The sequence below is a fragment of the Lissotriton vulgaris genome, chromosome 9, assembly GCF_964263255.1.
Source record: "Lissotriton vulgaris chromosome 9, aLisVul1.2, whole genome shotgun sequence".
Classification (NCBI taxonomy): Eukaryota; Metazoa; Chordata; class Amphibia; order Caudata; family Salamandridae; genus Lissotriton; species Lissotriton vulgaris.
The window spans coordinates 253,518,099-253,532,294 of NC_141697.1; the positions used below are offsets into that span (position 1 = coordinate 253,518,099).

The window sequence follows — 14,196 nt, forward strand, 5'->3', positions numbered from 1 at the left end:
CACACAGAAAGCTAGAGGACCAAGGACACAGGAGAGGCAGGTAGTTCTCAAAGTTCACTCCTACTTCCCGATTTGAAATTGTGATAACTTGCATCCTCAGTGTGCAATGCCAGACTGTGACTAGCTACGGCATCACCTCTATAGGACTAATGAGTTGTGGTCACTTTTGTTAATTTGCGATCTTGTGTTACCAGATGTTTGAATTATGCAAAAGTCCTTCATGTAGCACTACCCTCGTAGGTGGTATGAAAACTCCTATAATGCTTAACACAGGAAACTAAGTCCCGCCTTTTGTGTGGGGGGCAAGATGGCCGCTGCACCGTTGTGCTGAGAGGTCGCATTTAATTCCCTTTCCCACAATGAGTTGATATATCGTGGAAAACGCTGTGCTACACAGGAGAAATACCTCTAATGGAGTTTGGACGCTGGTGGCTTGAAGAAATAACTTTTAAGAAGAAAACATTGCGAGTTGGACAGGCTTGGGTCCGAGTGAAAGAAGCGTTATTGAGACTTTTTTCTGGACACTACATGGCTCCTAAAATACCCGTTCGTGCTCCCAACCAGGAGAAGGTGAGCGAGAGGGGTAAAAAGCTACCAGATACTTCGGCAACAATGAAGACAGGAATAGCCATTAGCGCAAAACCGGATACCCCAGCAGGAAAGAACACCGGCGCGATTAAAAAAGTATTTCCCCCCCCTCCTTCAGAGAAAGCTAAGAAAGCAGAATTACGGAAACAGAGTTTAATCTCCAAACTCAACAATCCAGGAGAGGCGCGCTGCGCTAGTAAAAGCAATCCAGTAAAGGGAGACGATCAGAAGTCACGAGAATCGGGAATGCGGCAGCCTACCATGACGGAGATCTTGACAATAAAACTCCCTGAAGCGGTAGCAGCAGAAATGTCAAAATGCGGAGATGCTGAGATGCCGGTCTCCCTTCGCATAGCAGACGCTGACACTCCGGTTGCAGGAAACGTCCTCGAGGACGCAGCGGATGGCGGAGACTCTGTGAGGGCGGTTGCTAGGCAACCGAGAGAGCCGACGCCGAGAGTAAGCCAGATCATTGAAGCAACGCAGGCAGGCGGCGGTGTACATGCCGAAGCGGAGCAGGCGCTGGAAAGCAATGAAGGTGAAGGTAAAGGGGAGCGCGGAGGGGAACAGTTTAACGGCACAAGGAACACGGGAGGCACAACAGGAGGTACTACAGCCGATATGCTCGGAGCCCTAATGTTGGTGGAGGAAGAAATAAACGCCTCAAAGAAAATGCCTGGCTCATGGGGAAGCCGTGAGAGTTTAGTGAATGAGAACCTTATAGGAGAATTAAGCAGTAACAAACACCTTCAGGGGGGCGGTGATTGCACTTCTCTAGAAGGGGAAGGCGAATTCTATTCAGTTAATGAAGATTCGGGATCAGCATTATCGTCAGAAACTAGCACAGAAGAGGACGAACAGGAAGGTACCGAATCAGGTATAAGCGCGTCAGAGAAAGAGTCTACAATGAAAAAAAGACATTCTAAACTGGAGAAACGGCTTCTCTGGGACTATTCAGCAACCTCACAAGTATACCAGGAAGAGGATGTACACGAAAACACGGCGGAGGGAGCAGCAGCTGGCGGTATCCCCGCACAACGGGACCCTTTTCATACCCTGTTCTTGACTCTTAAACAAATGCAAAGCGAAGCAAGGGCAGAGAGCCGCAGAGCGAGGCAGGCATCAAAGAAAATCCAAAACAGTTTAAGGAAGGTCAACAAACTGTATGATGAACTGGTGGACCGAGTCACAGAGGTTGAGGAGCGTACAGGCAAGCTGGAAGATGATGTTGGGAGATGGCAGTCATTCAAGACAGAGCAAAAAAAAATGGCAGAGGATATGCGTTGGAAGATGGAGGACTTTGAAAATAGGCAGAGGAGGAACAACGTTCGCTTGCTGGGTGTGGCAGAAGGGTCAGAAGGGCAGGACGTCAGGCAATTCGTGATAAACTTACTGAAGGGTGCCTTTCCAGAATCCCAGTGGCAGTGGGAAACAGAAATACAGAGGGCACATAGGTTCCCATTTACAGTAAGAAAAGCCGGGGGTGCAGGAGGAGGAGGGAGGGATGGTCAGAAAAACCATCCTAGGGCAATATTAGTGTATATTGGGAACTTCCTGCTCAGAGAGGAGATTTTGAGTAAGGCAAAGCCAGAGAGTAGGAGGACTTTTGAAGACATCACCTTTTTCGCTAGGCCTGACTTCTGCCATTTCACAGTAGAGAGGAGGTGGAAGTTAAGGCAGTTGATCGCTCCCTTCCAAGCTCTCGGTATGGAAGCATATTTACTTTACCCAGCCAGACTCAAAGTAATTGTGAGAGGGAAAACTTGGATGTTTAACTCTGAGATTAAAGCTGAGCTTTTCTTAGAAGAAATGAGGAGGCAGAAGGGAGGTTAAGAGGTATAGATATTTATATATGGCTATACACGTTTTTGGATAAGAGTGAGGGGGATTTAAGGGGAGCACAGCAAAGTAATTGAATTGAGTGGGAGAGGGAAGCGACTTGCACAACAAAGGCGGGCACACATAGGTCAGTTGACCTATTTGCCTGTAAAAGGGAGGGGGGGGGCAGAGCAGGGGTGGAGAGGGAGGGAAGGGGAGGGTGAGGGGGGGGTGGAACGACAACATTTTTTCTTTAAGATATGGCACATTGTTACGTATTCAAGAACTAGTGAAAGTATGCAGTCTGGTTTGATGATGATAAATAATGTTTATCTTGTGTGGTACCTGTCAAAGTTAGCACAATGGCATGTAGGATAGTATCACTCAATGTATGTGGTTTAAATGAGCCTAATAAGAGAATGAGAGTTGCAGTGTATTTAAAATCCTTGCGATTAGATTTGATATGTCTGCAAGAAACCCATATAGAGTCAAGTAGGTCATACCTTTTAGAGCAATTAGGATTTGATTTGTTAGCAAGAACTAAACAAGAGACTAGGACCAGGGGTGTAGCAATCCTGGGTAGACAAAGGGATGTCGTGGTAGGGAAGAAGAAGGAAGATAAATGGGGTAGATGGGTTATCTTAGAAATCTGTTTTAAAGGGCAGAAATTAACGCTAGTTACTATCTATGGATCTACAGAAGATGACCCTGACGTATTCCAGTTCCTTGATGCGGAGTTAGCCCAGTGGAATGAACCCATAGTATGCTGTGGAGATTTTAATATACACAACCTAGAGAGCTCATTTACACAAGAAAATGCGACCTATAGAGGTAGGAAAAGGAAAGTATTTAGGGCTCTAGCAGATATGGTCACACATAATGCTCTGGTAGATCCTTGGGTAAAGCTACATCCCCACCTTGATGGTTGTACTTTCTTTTCTGCCCCTCATAAAGTAATGGTTAGGCTTGACTACTTTCTGATAACGAATTGTTTATTAGTCGAGTCACAGGTGGAGAAGTTACCCAGGGTAATCTCAGACCATAGCCCGGTGATCCTTACTATTAAAATCAACCAAATACCAAGAATTCCTGCACAATGGACTTATGAGAGAGGCCTTTTAAAGGATCCTGCATATAGGGAGCATATGGTAGTTTGGATCAAATGGTTTTGGGATATAAATAGGGGGACAGCAGCCCCAGGGGTGGTCTGGGATACATTCAAGGCAGGAGTAAGGGGTGAAACAATTAGTTTTGCAATGGGGAGACAAAAAAGAGAAAGGGAAAAGAGAGAGGAGATAGGACAGAGGTTGCTAAGAGAGGAAGGAAACTTAAGTAGGGCTATAAGACACAATCTACCCTTAGAGGATTGTCTGCTTAAGATCATAGCTCTAAAAGCTGAAGCAGTGGAAGGTTTCGCGAGGCAGGCGGCAGATAACTTCTTAACAAAAAAGGAAAAAATATACGAACTTAGTGAGAAGGTGGGGCGGGTGCTGGCAATTAGAACTAGGCAGAGAGCAGCTGAAGCGGGAGTAAAAGAAGTAAGGGACGCGCAGGGGAACATGGTCATGGAGACTAACCTAGTAAGAGAAGTCTTAAAAAAATTCTATGCGGATTTATATACTCCAGAAGATCCAACGAATCTAGAAGAGATTGATAAATATTTGAGGAATATTCCCCCACCAATAATGTCAGAAGAAGACAGGGAAATATTAGATGGACCATTACAGCTTGAAGAGTTAGAGGAAGCTCTTGGAAGTTTACCGGCAGGTAAAGCAGCAGGGCCGGACCAGATTCCACTTGAATTTTATCAAATATTTAAAAAAGTTCTTTTGACAGACATGTTCATGATAATGCAACAAGCACAGGTAGGGGAACCCAGCCCGGAGACGTGGGGAGGGGCTAACATAATAGTTATTTTGAAAAAGGGGAAGCCACCAGAAACACCAGGGTCATATAGGCCAATCACATTAATGAACTTGGATGTTAAAATTTACTCTAAAATTTTAGCAAAAAGGCTGGCTGGGATAATCGAGCAGCTTGTAACCCCCATCCAGCATGGATTCATTCCTGGGAAAGGGACCACGCAACATGTAAGGACTGTGATTACGATGTTGGACTCTGCGGATATCCTAGGAGACCCTGTCGCAGCACTATTTCTGGATGCCGAGAAGGCATTCGACAGGGTCTCCTGGGATTATCTGTGGCAGGTTATGAGGTGGTGTGGACTGGGGGAACCTTTTATAAAAGCCATACGGGTACTTTATAATGCACCAACAGCAAGTATAAGAGTGAATGGAGGGCTTTCTGATAAAGTAAAAATTGCTAGGGGGACTAGGCAGGGATGTCCCTCCTCTCCCCTGCTGTTTGCGCTATATTTGGAACCACTACTGCGAAGGCTTGAAGCTAATCAAAAGATACCACCAATGAGGATTAATAACTGTGTGGTGAAGACCTTAGCCTACGCAGACGACGTTGCAATTTTAACTCCTAACCCGACCTTAGCTATAAAAGAGGTGGAGATAGAGGCTCAGAGGTTTGGAAAGATTTCAGGGTATAGCCTAAATAGACTAAAAACGCAGATAATCAAAAATAGATATACTGTATGTACTGATGATAGGGTGGTCAACTCAGCAGTATACTTAGGGGTGCTTTTAACGACAAGTTTGGATAACATAGTAGAGCAGAATTTGGCACCTCTAATTGATAAAGTTAAAAAAGACTTAGAAAGGATGAATAATTTGCACCTTTCCCTTATGGGCTGTACGAATATAATTAAAATGTTAATTTTACCTAAATTTCTATATTTCTTTCGTTCTATTCCTTTAGTTTTCGAGGCTAGATGGTTTAATTTGTTAGAGAGGGTACTTAATAGATTTATTTGGGCACATGGGAAAACTAGACGGGTCTATAGATACATGACCCTCCCAAGAGAAAGAGGTGGATGGGGGGCACCTGATTTTAGGTTATATCAGATGGCTGCAGCACTGCAGTATATGCAGGGGTTAATTGGGGGTGGAGGAAGTGATAGCAGGGTTACGACTATGTCAACAGAAGTTTACTCTACTGTATTAGGGGCAGAGGCAAAAAATACTTTTTTAAATAGAGTTGAGTTTGAATACCATAAAAGGACTAGATTTAAGACTGTAGTGGCAGCAGGCAGGGTATGGATTGCATTCCTAAAAAAAAAAAAAAGGAAACTAAGTCCCGCCTAAGCAATCTGCGGAGCTCCTACTGAGACACCTTGAGCTGGGTGCCCAAGCTGTTATTGGTGAAAGATGTTGGTTCAGCCTTGAATCCTACAACTGGCTAGTACTTCAGTTCTTCAGGATAGCTCATCCCGTTGCACACATTTCACTCAATATTGGGTGACCTTTTCAAGTGTAAGACATGTCCAAGGCTTCCAGTATGCCCTGCAAGTGGCACACATTTTTGGGGGACTTTCCTTACCAATTTCACTTTTTACCATGCTTATGTTTCACGTGAACACTATTATATTGGTTTCTCCCATGTGTTCCTCAAAGCCATAGTCCAGTTTTTTTTAAAGTATGTGTGCAGAGACAAATAGTGAAAGGGGTTAGGGGTGGAATGGATAAAGCGAGTGAAAGGGTGAGAGAGAACTTGGAAGAGGAGGGAAACAGATTTTGGACAGCAGATGTGTAGAGACTTTTCAGAGTAAGAAAAAAAGCGAGAGAAGTGAGGGAAAAACAGGACGAGAAGGAGGAATAAGAAAGTAGGATGAAAGATTTGAGAGATGGAAACTGGAACAAAGTTAGGGGGAAACAGAGGGGATCAAAGGGGGAGAACTTGTGGGCAGGGAGAGAACCAGGGTGTGGGGAGAGATCCAGGAGTGAGGGTATAAAACGGTCAAATCGGATGACAGAGTAAAAGAACCACAGTCCAAGAAAGAGGAAGAACTGGTGAAAAGAGGGGAAAGCTGGGGGACAAGCAGGGGAAAACAAAGGTGGAAAATAGGGTAGAGAAGATAGGAGGAAGAAGGAGAAGAAGAAAGGAAGGAATATTGGAGGGAATACAAGAAAAGGAGGTGACAATAACCGAGGAAGAGGATGTGGAGACCAACCTTCAGGGATAGCAGTTAAGCACAAAGTGAAGTTAATACGAGGACAGTATGAGTAAAGGGAAAGACTCAAAGGAAGAACATGGGAAAATAAGAGTTGAATGGGGGGGCAGAGAGAGAGAAAAATATAAAGGAAAAGTAATGAGACAGACAGGAGTGTAAGCAGAGAGTCCGGAACAATGATATTAAGCGGAAGGTGTATATTTACAAGGTGATAAGACTACAAAATTAAAAACTTCTTTGAGAAGAAAAACAGGGACTAGTGAATCCCAGAGGAATACTATCCATGTACTGTTCTTTTTCAGGGTCGAAAGGCAGGAAGCAATTGAGTGGAATGTAAGATGGCTGTGCACTACCTCATGTGGTTACAAAAATGAGATGGGACAGTGATTGGTAGGGTAGATGAGTCAAAGGCCGTTCACAGTTGGTGTAAAAGTAATCATGGGAGAAGTTCATGCCAGGGTTAAAGAGAGGAAGTGAGACAGAGTGGGATGGAAGCTGGAATGATACAGAAGGGGATGTGGGGTGCTCGCTGGCACGGTTAGAGTTAAGGTAGGGCACTTGTTATAGAGGGCATAAATTGACATGAAAGTACCTTCATGAGGATGGCACTGAAGGTCTATGTGAAACTGGTGGGTTAGGTTTTACACACTTTAGGGCTGTTACAAAGGGATTTCAGCACCATCGGTAAGGTACAACGTTTGCATACCACTTCCCTTTCCTCTGTACACAAAAATTCTGACCTGAAGTGAAACACTGAAAAGCTAAATACCATGGTGCAAATGACACTACTCCTCTTCCAACCACTCTCCCACCTCTCATCATGGGATGCCACAAACTTGCCCTGTGGCCTATTTACAAACATAGTCCTGGAGGCAGTAGGGCAAATTGTGAACGCTCAGAGAGGAAGTGTGATTAGTTCTTCGCTGGTGTAAGAGATGTCAAAGATCACTTTCTCAGAGCAGGGGTGAGGTCTGGTGATTGCTTAAAGGGTTATTACAATATGGGGCAGTTCCTTGCAGTTTAAGAACTGAGAATGTAGGAGGTTCTTACATGCGGTAGATGATGAGGCAAATCAAGAGCACATGGTTTAATGTACGACAAACCGTATGATGGGGCAGCTCCTTGTTGCGTAGATAAATGTGACCATGTTCTCATCGGCAAGACCTGAGGTGGTATAGTTTCTCATGGGGTAGGATGAAGTAGATTACTTAACTAATGTAGGAGAAGGTGGGACAGTCTCACTAGGTAAGCAGTAAGGTGGGGCAGTTACTAAAAAATGTGGGAAAAGCAGAGCAATTCCCCAGCCATCGAAAGTAGAAGTAACTTGAAGCACTATTTCATGGTAAGGAAGAGGATGTAAGCAGATCCTCAAAGGGTAAAACTAAGGTTGGTCCAGGTTGTGTTAGCAATGAGTTAGGGCAATTCTTAAAAAGTAAAGAATGAGTCAAGGCCGATCCTCATATCGGCGTACATCGAACACAGATCTCATCAACTTAAGCAAAGCGGGACAGTTCCTTACATGTAAGAAAGAGGTGGGAGAGCTCTTCATGTGGTAGCAAATGTGTAGCTGCAAATGAGGGGAACAGTCTTCACAGCCAATAGACGAGATGGAACAATCCACAATGACAAGAAGGGTGGTGGCTTGTATAGATGCCAAGAAGAATAATGGTGGATTGAAAGGTGGTTGCTTACCGTTGAGTTGATAATGATTAAAACAATGGCGACCATGGTCAAGCTGCGGAAGGCATCCATGTCCCGATTGCCCAGAACTCCATAATACTGGCTGGGAATCACCCCCACCTGATAAATCACCAGCTGTGCTGCAGCAAGAAAAGGGGACATGGGTTAAGCATTAAGCATCTGCTTACCTCAAAATACAGACTTCAATGCAATGGGTACGAGCCACGCTATCCTCAAGTTTGCACAAACTTGTAGTCAAGAGAGATGAACTAAACATATTTTTGTACTTCTGCAATTGATTCTAGAACCAACATGCTACCTTTCAGCTACCGCAGAGAACATACATGAAGCATGTAGCACATCTAAGGAAACCAAAAGTAAATCGACAATTTTGGTCCTTCTCATTGATGTCATTTGCCTAACCTGTAAGGTTAGCTGTACTGCCTATGCAGGTTAGTTTCATATAGTAAATGTCTCCTTTTACAAGACGTCAATACTTTACATATATCAAGAATGATGAAGAAGCGAATCTTATTATTATGCACCAGTCTCTCTTTCTCCTTCTTCCTTTTGGGCTTTCAAATATTCCCCAGATACATATTACAGGGGAGTGGGTCTATGCTGTGCTGCCTATTTTACAATAATAATAATAAAAAAAACTCTTGCTTCTATCCACTAAGTACTTCTTTCACTATCCACAACACACACGTCTTTATTCCTCCAGTTAAAAAAACAGTCCAATGCTTAGGTGTAACCTGCAATTTCACTCTTGCCCAGCAACCCCACGTGGTTTGTAAAATGGTTTCATTTAAACCATGTTCGACATTCACCAACTGCTCAATCTGGGGTCATAGTGCATGTGTAGCTCTGCTAGATTCAGCTGTTGTGTGGGTCCAGTGCATGGCGATTCCTGGCTCAGTCTTTGTTACATTGCTAAAAGTCATAAATGCAGGTGAAGTTCTTCTGAATTTGCCAGTTCAATTCTGATGTAGCATGTATCAGCAGCAGTGGAACGAGGAGTGGTAGGCACTGAAAGTGCACGTCAGTTTGGCCGGCCGTCTTAGGAAGGCCAAACCAACATGCGCACTTGGATATCTCTAGGCTATTACTTGGAGATATGAGCAGTGATCAGGAACATAAGCTGGCAGGCTCTTCTGGAGTGTGAAACCGGCCTGTTCGGTCTAATTCCAGTGCTTCTCTCATGCTGGGTAATAGCATGAGAGCAGCGTTGAGATTGTGTGGGTCTTCTGTGCTCATGGGGATTGGAGTGATGGAAGCAGAGGAGCAACAAGGTGCGACGTGGGAGCAGAAGATAACCGAGGCGTTGGCCAGCAGTGAAAGGTAAGTGTACATTTATTTATTTAAGATTGTTTCCTACACTGCCTCCCCATGTCAGATTGGCAGCAGCCACCACTCTTAAATGGTCTTCCATGACCTGTGTCCTGTGAGCATAAAGGCTGCTGGACCCCCAGTAACCACATTAACTAAACACAGACTTTGACTCAACAAGCCCTTAGCAAACATTTTGACTTGGTGAACCACTGCAAAGAAAGACTTAATAACGACCTTTGAGCGAGAGATTACAAAGTGCAGAGTCCATTTGGCAGCTTGCCCGCAAAACAGCACTGTCCATAGAGCCCCATGTTATTTGTTACTGTAGTATCTAGCACTTAAAACACCTGAGACAAGATGTAGGTAGCCCTTTACCGATCGGAATCGGCCGAAAATACCGATGTTCGGCCGTTTCCGATCGGTAAAGGGCTATGGAGATGTAGGGGCACATAATCGGTAATTTTACCGAATCGTTATTATTACCGAATCGGTAAATTTACCGATTCGGTAATATTTACCGAATATGCAATGTGGGTAGCCAATTTTCCATTGGCACATGGCTTTCAGAATCGGTATTTTACCATGGAATACAAATCCATGGTAAAATACCGATTCCTGTGTACATGCACATCTGTGCATGTACACATGTGCCATGTGACAGACAGACGTGCCCTTAGGGCATGTCTGTGTGCCACATTGCACACATGCCCGTTTTGGGGGTGCTAGAGGGTGTCAAAGTGACACCCACTGCACCCTTGACAAATTCGGTATTTAACGATTCGGTAAATACCGAATCGGTATTTGAATTGAATCCTATGGGCTTCAAGACCCATAGGATTCAATAGCAAATACCGATTCGGTATTTACTGAATAAGTAAATACCGAATTTCAAGGTATCAGTAAAAAATTCAGATGTTGGTATCTACATCCCATTTACCGTTTTTGAAATACCGAATCGGTAAAATTCGGTATTTCAAAATCGGTAAATGGGATTTACCTACATCTGGCCCTAGATCAGTGCTCTGTGGCTGTATCCCAGTTGTAAAAGCTGCTAGGGCCTTCTGTTTTCTTTGTATCCTAAGCTTAACTGTTCTACTTCCCTAAATGCAAATAAAACATCTGGGGCCCGATGTAGGTCGGTCGGTAACGGCCGAAAATCGGTATTTTCGGCCGTTACGATCGGTAAATAGGTGATTGGCATGTAGGGGGCATTATTTTACCGAATCGGTAAAATTACCGATTCGGTAAAATAAAAAATAAAAAAATCTGTAAATTTACCGAATCTGAGCCACCCATATGTAGGTGGGACTCTTCAGAGTCCCAGGAGCCTTACCGAATCGGTATTTTACCATCAAAACCAATTTGATGGTAAAATACCGATTCCGGTGTGCATGCACATGTGTGCATGCACACCTATGCCATGTGACAGGCAGACCTGCCCTTAGGGCATGTATGACTGCCACATGGCACCCGAGCCTGTTTTGAGGGTGCCAGAGTGTGTCAAAGTGACACCCCCTGCACCCTTGTGAAAATCGGTATTTACCGATTCGGTAAATACCGAATCGGTAATGCCCATTCATTCCTATGGGCTTCAAAGCCCATAGGAATGAATGGGCATTACCGATTCGGTATTTACCGAATCGGTAAATACCGAATTCATCCGATTCGGTATTCCAGCACATCTGGAATACCTACATGTCGACCCCATAGATTTACCGATTTTAAATTACCGAATCGGTAAAATTCGGTAATTTAAAATCGCTAAATCTATTTCACCTACATCTGGCCCCTGGTCTTTTTCAAAGAAAAACTATGAGTTGCTCGACTGTACATTTACGTGAGGATTAGTGCCAGGCGCTAAACCTAGCACCAAAACAGGAGTGCTATTCACTTGATGAGTAACTCAGTGGCTTTGTTTGGATATCCCCTCTTATCACTTCCACTTGAACAGTATCCAACTCCCTTCTAATTGTTTTGCCGAAGTCCCATTACAGGGGCTGCTCTCATACATCGTACTGTCCTTCAAAAGATGTATTAAGCGGGGTACCTTTATTTGTGCTTGATAGATCTTTTCAGCAGGTCCTAGGACAGTGACTGCTATTTAGCAGTTGTCCGATGAGTAACAGTTGGTAACCACTTCTAAGCCAAGGCTTTTGGTGCTACTGCACTGCTCATTAGGTAGCAAGCATTCCTATTTAAGGCTTTAGTTTCCAAAGGGGAATGTGGTGGAGTAGTTAATGCTCACTCAAATGGTGACGATAGTTTGATACTCAGATACTGTTTAAAACAAAAAACTGTCCTTAAATGTCACAGTCCACTCCCACCCATATCCTTAGAGTCTCCATTTTATCTCCAAATATCACAATGATAGTTATAGATATAAACAAAAAAAAGAAAGTGGTCGGAGCAGATTCTGAAGCGGAGATTTAACCCCAAACATATTTATATCCCTTATGTTGAGTTACAGCCCTATAGACAACACAGGCCCTCGACCATCTCCAGTAGTCCATGGATCTCAACCTTTAAGCTTTGTCTCCAGTCCTCGATTCATGCTGCCGAACAGAATGCTAAAAAGTTATCTGCCAGTTATCCTAGCTTGGCAGGGGCTCTGGGTGCAAGGGAAAAAAACACAGTGGGTTTCAGCCCATTGAGATGGCAAGTAACACCAAAATAGTAAAAAGCCAGTGATGGGGGAAGAGGTGTCTTAGGTAGTCTAAAGTAGACCTACCTGTGAACATTCCCAAATCATATACATATCTGACTCAGTGGCCCTTCCAGGATCAACATACTATAAACAGTAGTCAGGCTACAGGGACCAGAGCTGCATGCATTGGAAGGAAGGGACGCCTCAAATGCCACAATCTCAGGAGTACATACCAGAGTAAGGAAAGTACTGGCAGGGTAGGGGAAAGGCATTTAGCCTCACGGTGGAAGGTTGGAACAAGGCCAATCTCATAGCCCATATGTAACCTCAAGTCAAGTAGTTTATTAAATTAAGTAAAATCATCGCATAAATGAAATATACACAAAATGTACTGTACATTGCTTTTAAATAACGTTAAAAAGATAGCCTATCTTAGTGACATATAACCCAGTTATGAAGTTTGAATTGCTGGGTACCTTTCTGTTCCAAAGTGCTATGTGCTAAGCCACAGTAATACAATATTACCAGTCATAATGGCTCAGAGGGGGCCATTATCAGATTTTATGGGTACTGGCAGTATTATATTATAAATTACTTCATAACAGGCTGCAAAGCGATGGGTTCCCCCCCCCCCCCCCCCCCCCCCCCCCCCCCCGGAGCATCCCAGTGTCAGCGTTGCAGCACTCTGAGACACAGTGCTGCGGCCACTTGCACATGCTTATTTCTACCCATTGAATGACAAAGTGTAAATGCTATTGTCGCCATTGTGGCCGTCATATGAGTGATAGTTCTTTTAAAGGTCAGTTCAACTGTTGCACCAGATGACCAAGGCCTAGTGTGCACACATGCTTCTTTAGCACTTCGGCTTGAGGATTGTGGGCATTTGAGAGCCACAGGTCCTTTGCACAATCCTATGACTCTATGGTAAGACTGCAGCAAAGGAGCTTCTTCCAGGCTTCGGCTTGTGATGTTGACTGCTCTATTGATTGTTCCTTTGAAGTCCGAGTGACCTGACGGCTTTTCCCAGAGCTCTATGGCTCCTAGGGATGTCAGTGCCTGGACTAGATATTGTCATGCTGGTGTCTTAGTGTGGCCTGACATCTCCTTCCCGATTAGCTGGTTGAGTGACATTTCCATGGTATTTTTGGGTTTGTGGCACATTTGTACAAAGGTTGCTTGTCTAGCTAATTATGGTTTCTTGATTCCAAACTCAAGCCGAAGTTGCACGGGTGAGATATGCATTGGTAAGTGGAACAAGTACCTTAGGATCAGTAAACTGCCCCTCCAACTCAAAGGTTCACAGCCATAAGCTATAGTTCAGAAGTGTTTGGCTTCCATCACTTTTATTAGCGGAGTAGGACCTCTCGGTGAGGGTCTTTAAGGCCACAGCTAGTCCCATCCCTTTCCTTTTGATAGAAGTATTTGGTTCACTGAAATTTCCCTTTGAATCAAATACACTCCTTAGATATTTGTAATCACTTACTTCATCAAGAGGCACATCTCCCAGGTGCCACCTGAAGCAATACTTCCTTTTACCATGGACTGTCATTGTTTTTGATTTCTTATGTTTTATTTCTAAGCCGTTCATGTCAGAGAATGCTTTAATGACTGTGAGCAGTCTCTGGAGGTCAATAGATGTCTGACTCAATTAGACAACATTACCAGCATATAACATATGGCTTAGTGGCAATTCTCTGAGTACAGGGCCATTAGCGTTTGTTCCATTTTGCAATGGTGTGAGATCAGCCATAAATAGATTGAAAAGCTGGAGTGCCATCTTCCAAAACTCGCAAACATTTTGCTTTTTATTATAGTGTCAGAGCTTGGCCCAGAAGTAGTTATTCCCCTCGGGGTTTTATTCCCCAGCATATTTTCCTGTATTGTTGTTTACTTTGAGCTGCAGCTTTAGTTTTATTGATGATGGGTTCTTTCTTAGTGCCTTGAGAGCCCTGTTCACATCTCTCTTTGCCTCCCGCATTACTGAAACTTTGGCTGTCCTATTGGTGGTCGTATCACCCTTTTACTCCAGGCCTCAGTGGCCGGTCACCTGAGAAGG

The 14,196-nt window shown here is 44.0% G+C and overlaps 1 protein-coding gene across 3 annotated transcripts in view; it reads right to left on the reverse strand.

Annotated features, from left to right (window-relative positions):
• Positions 1 to 14,196, reverse strand: part of ABCD4 (ATP binding cassette subfamily D member 4) — a 214,238-nt gene that overhangs the window by 176,950 nt on the left and 23,092 nt on the right. For 2 of the 3 annotated variants that reach the window (XM_086937481.1, XM_086937483.1), the window contains one exon: positions 8,177 to 8,304. In XM_086937481.1, coding sequence (XP_086793607.1) covers positions 8,177 to 8,304 — 128 coding nt within the window. The remainder of the gene's footprint in view (positions 1 to 8,176; positions 8,305 to 14,196) is intronic. The other variant, XM_086937482.1, reaches the window with a different exon arrangement.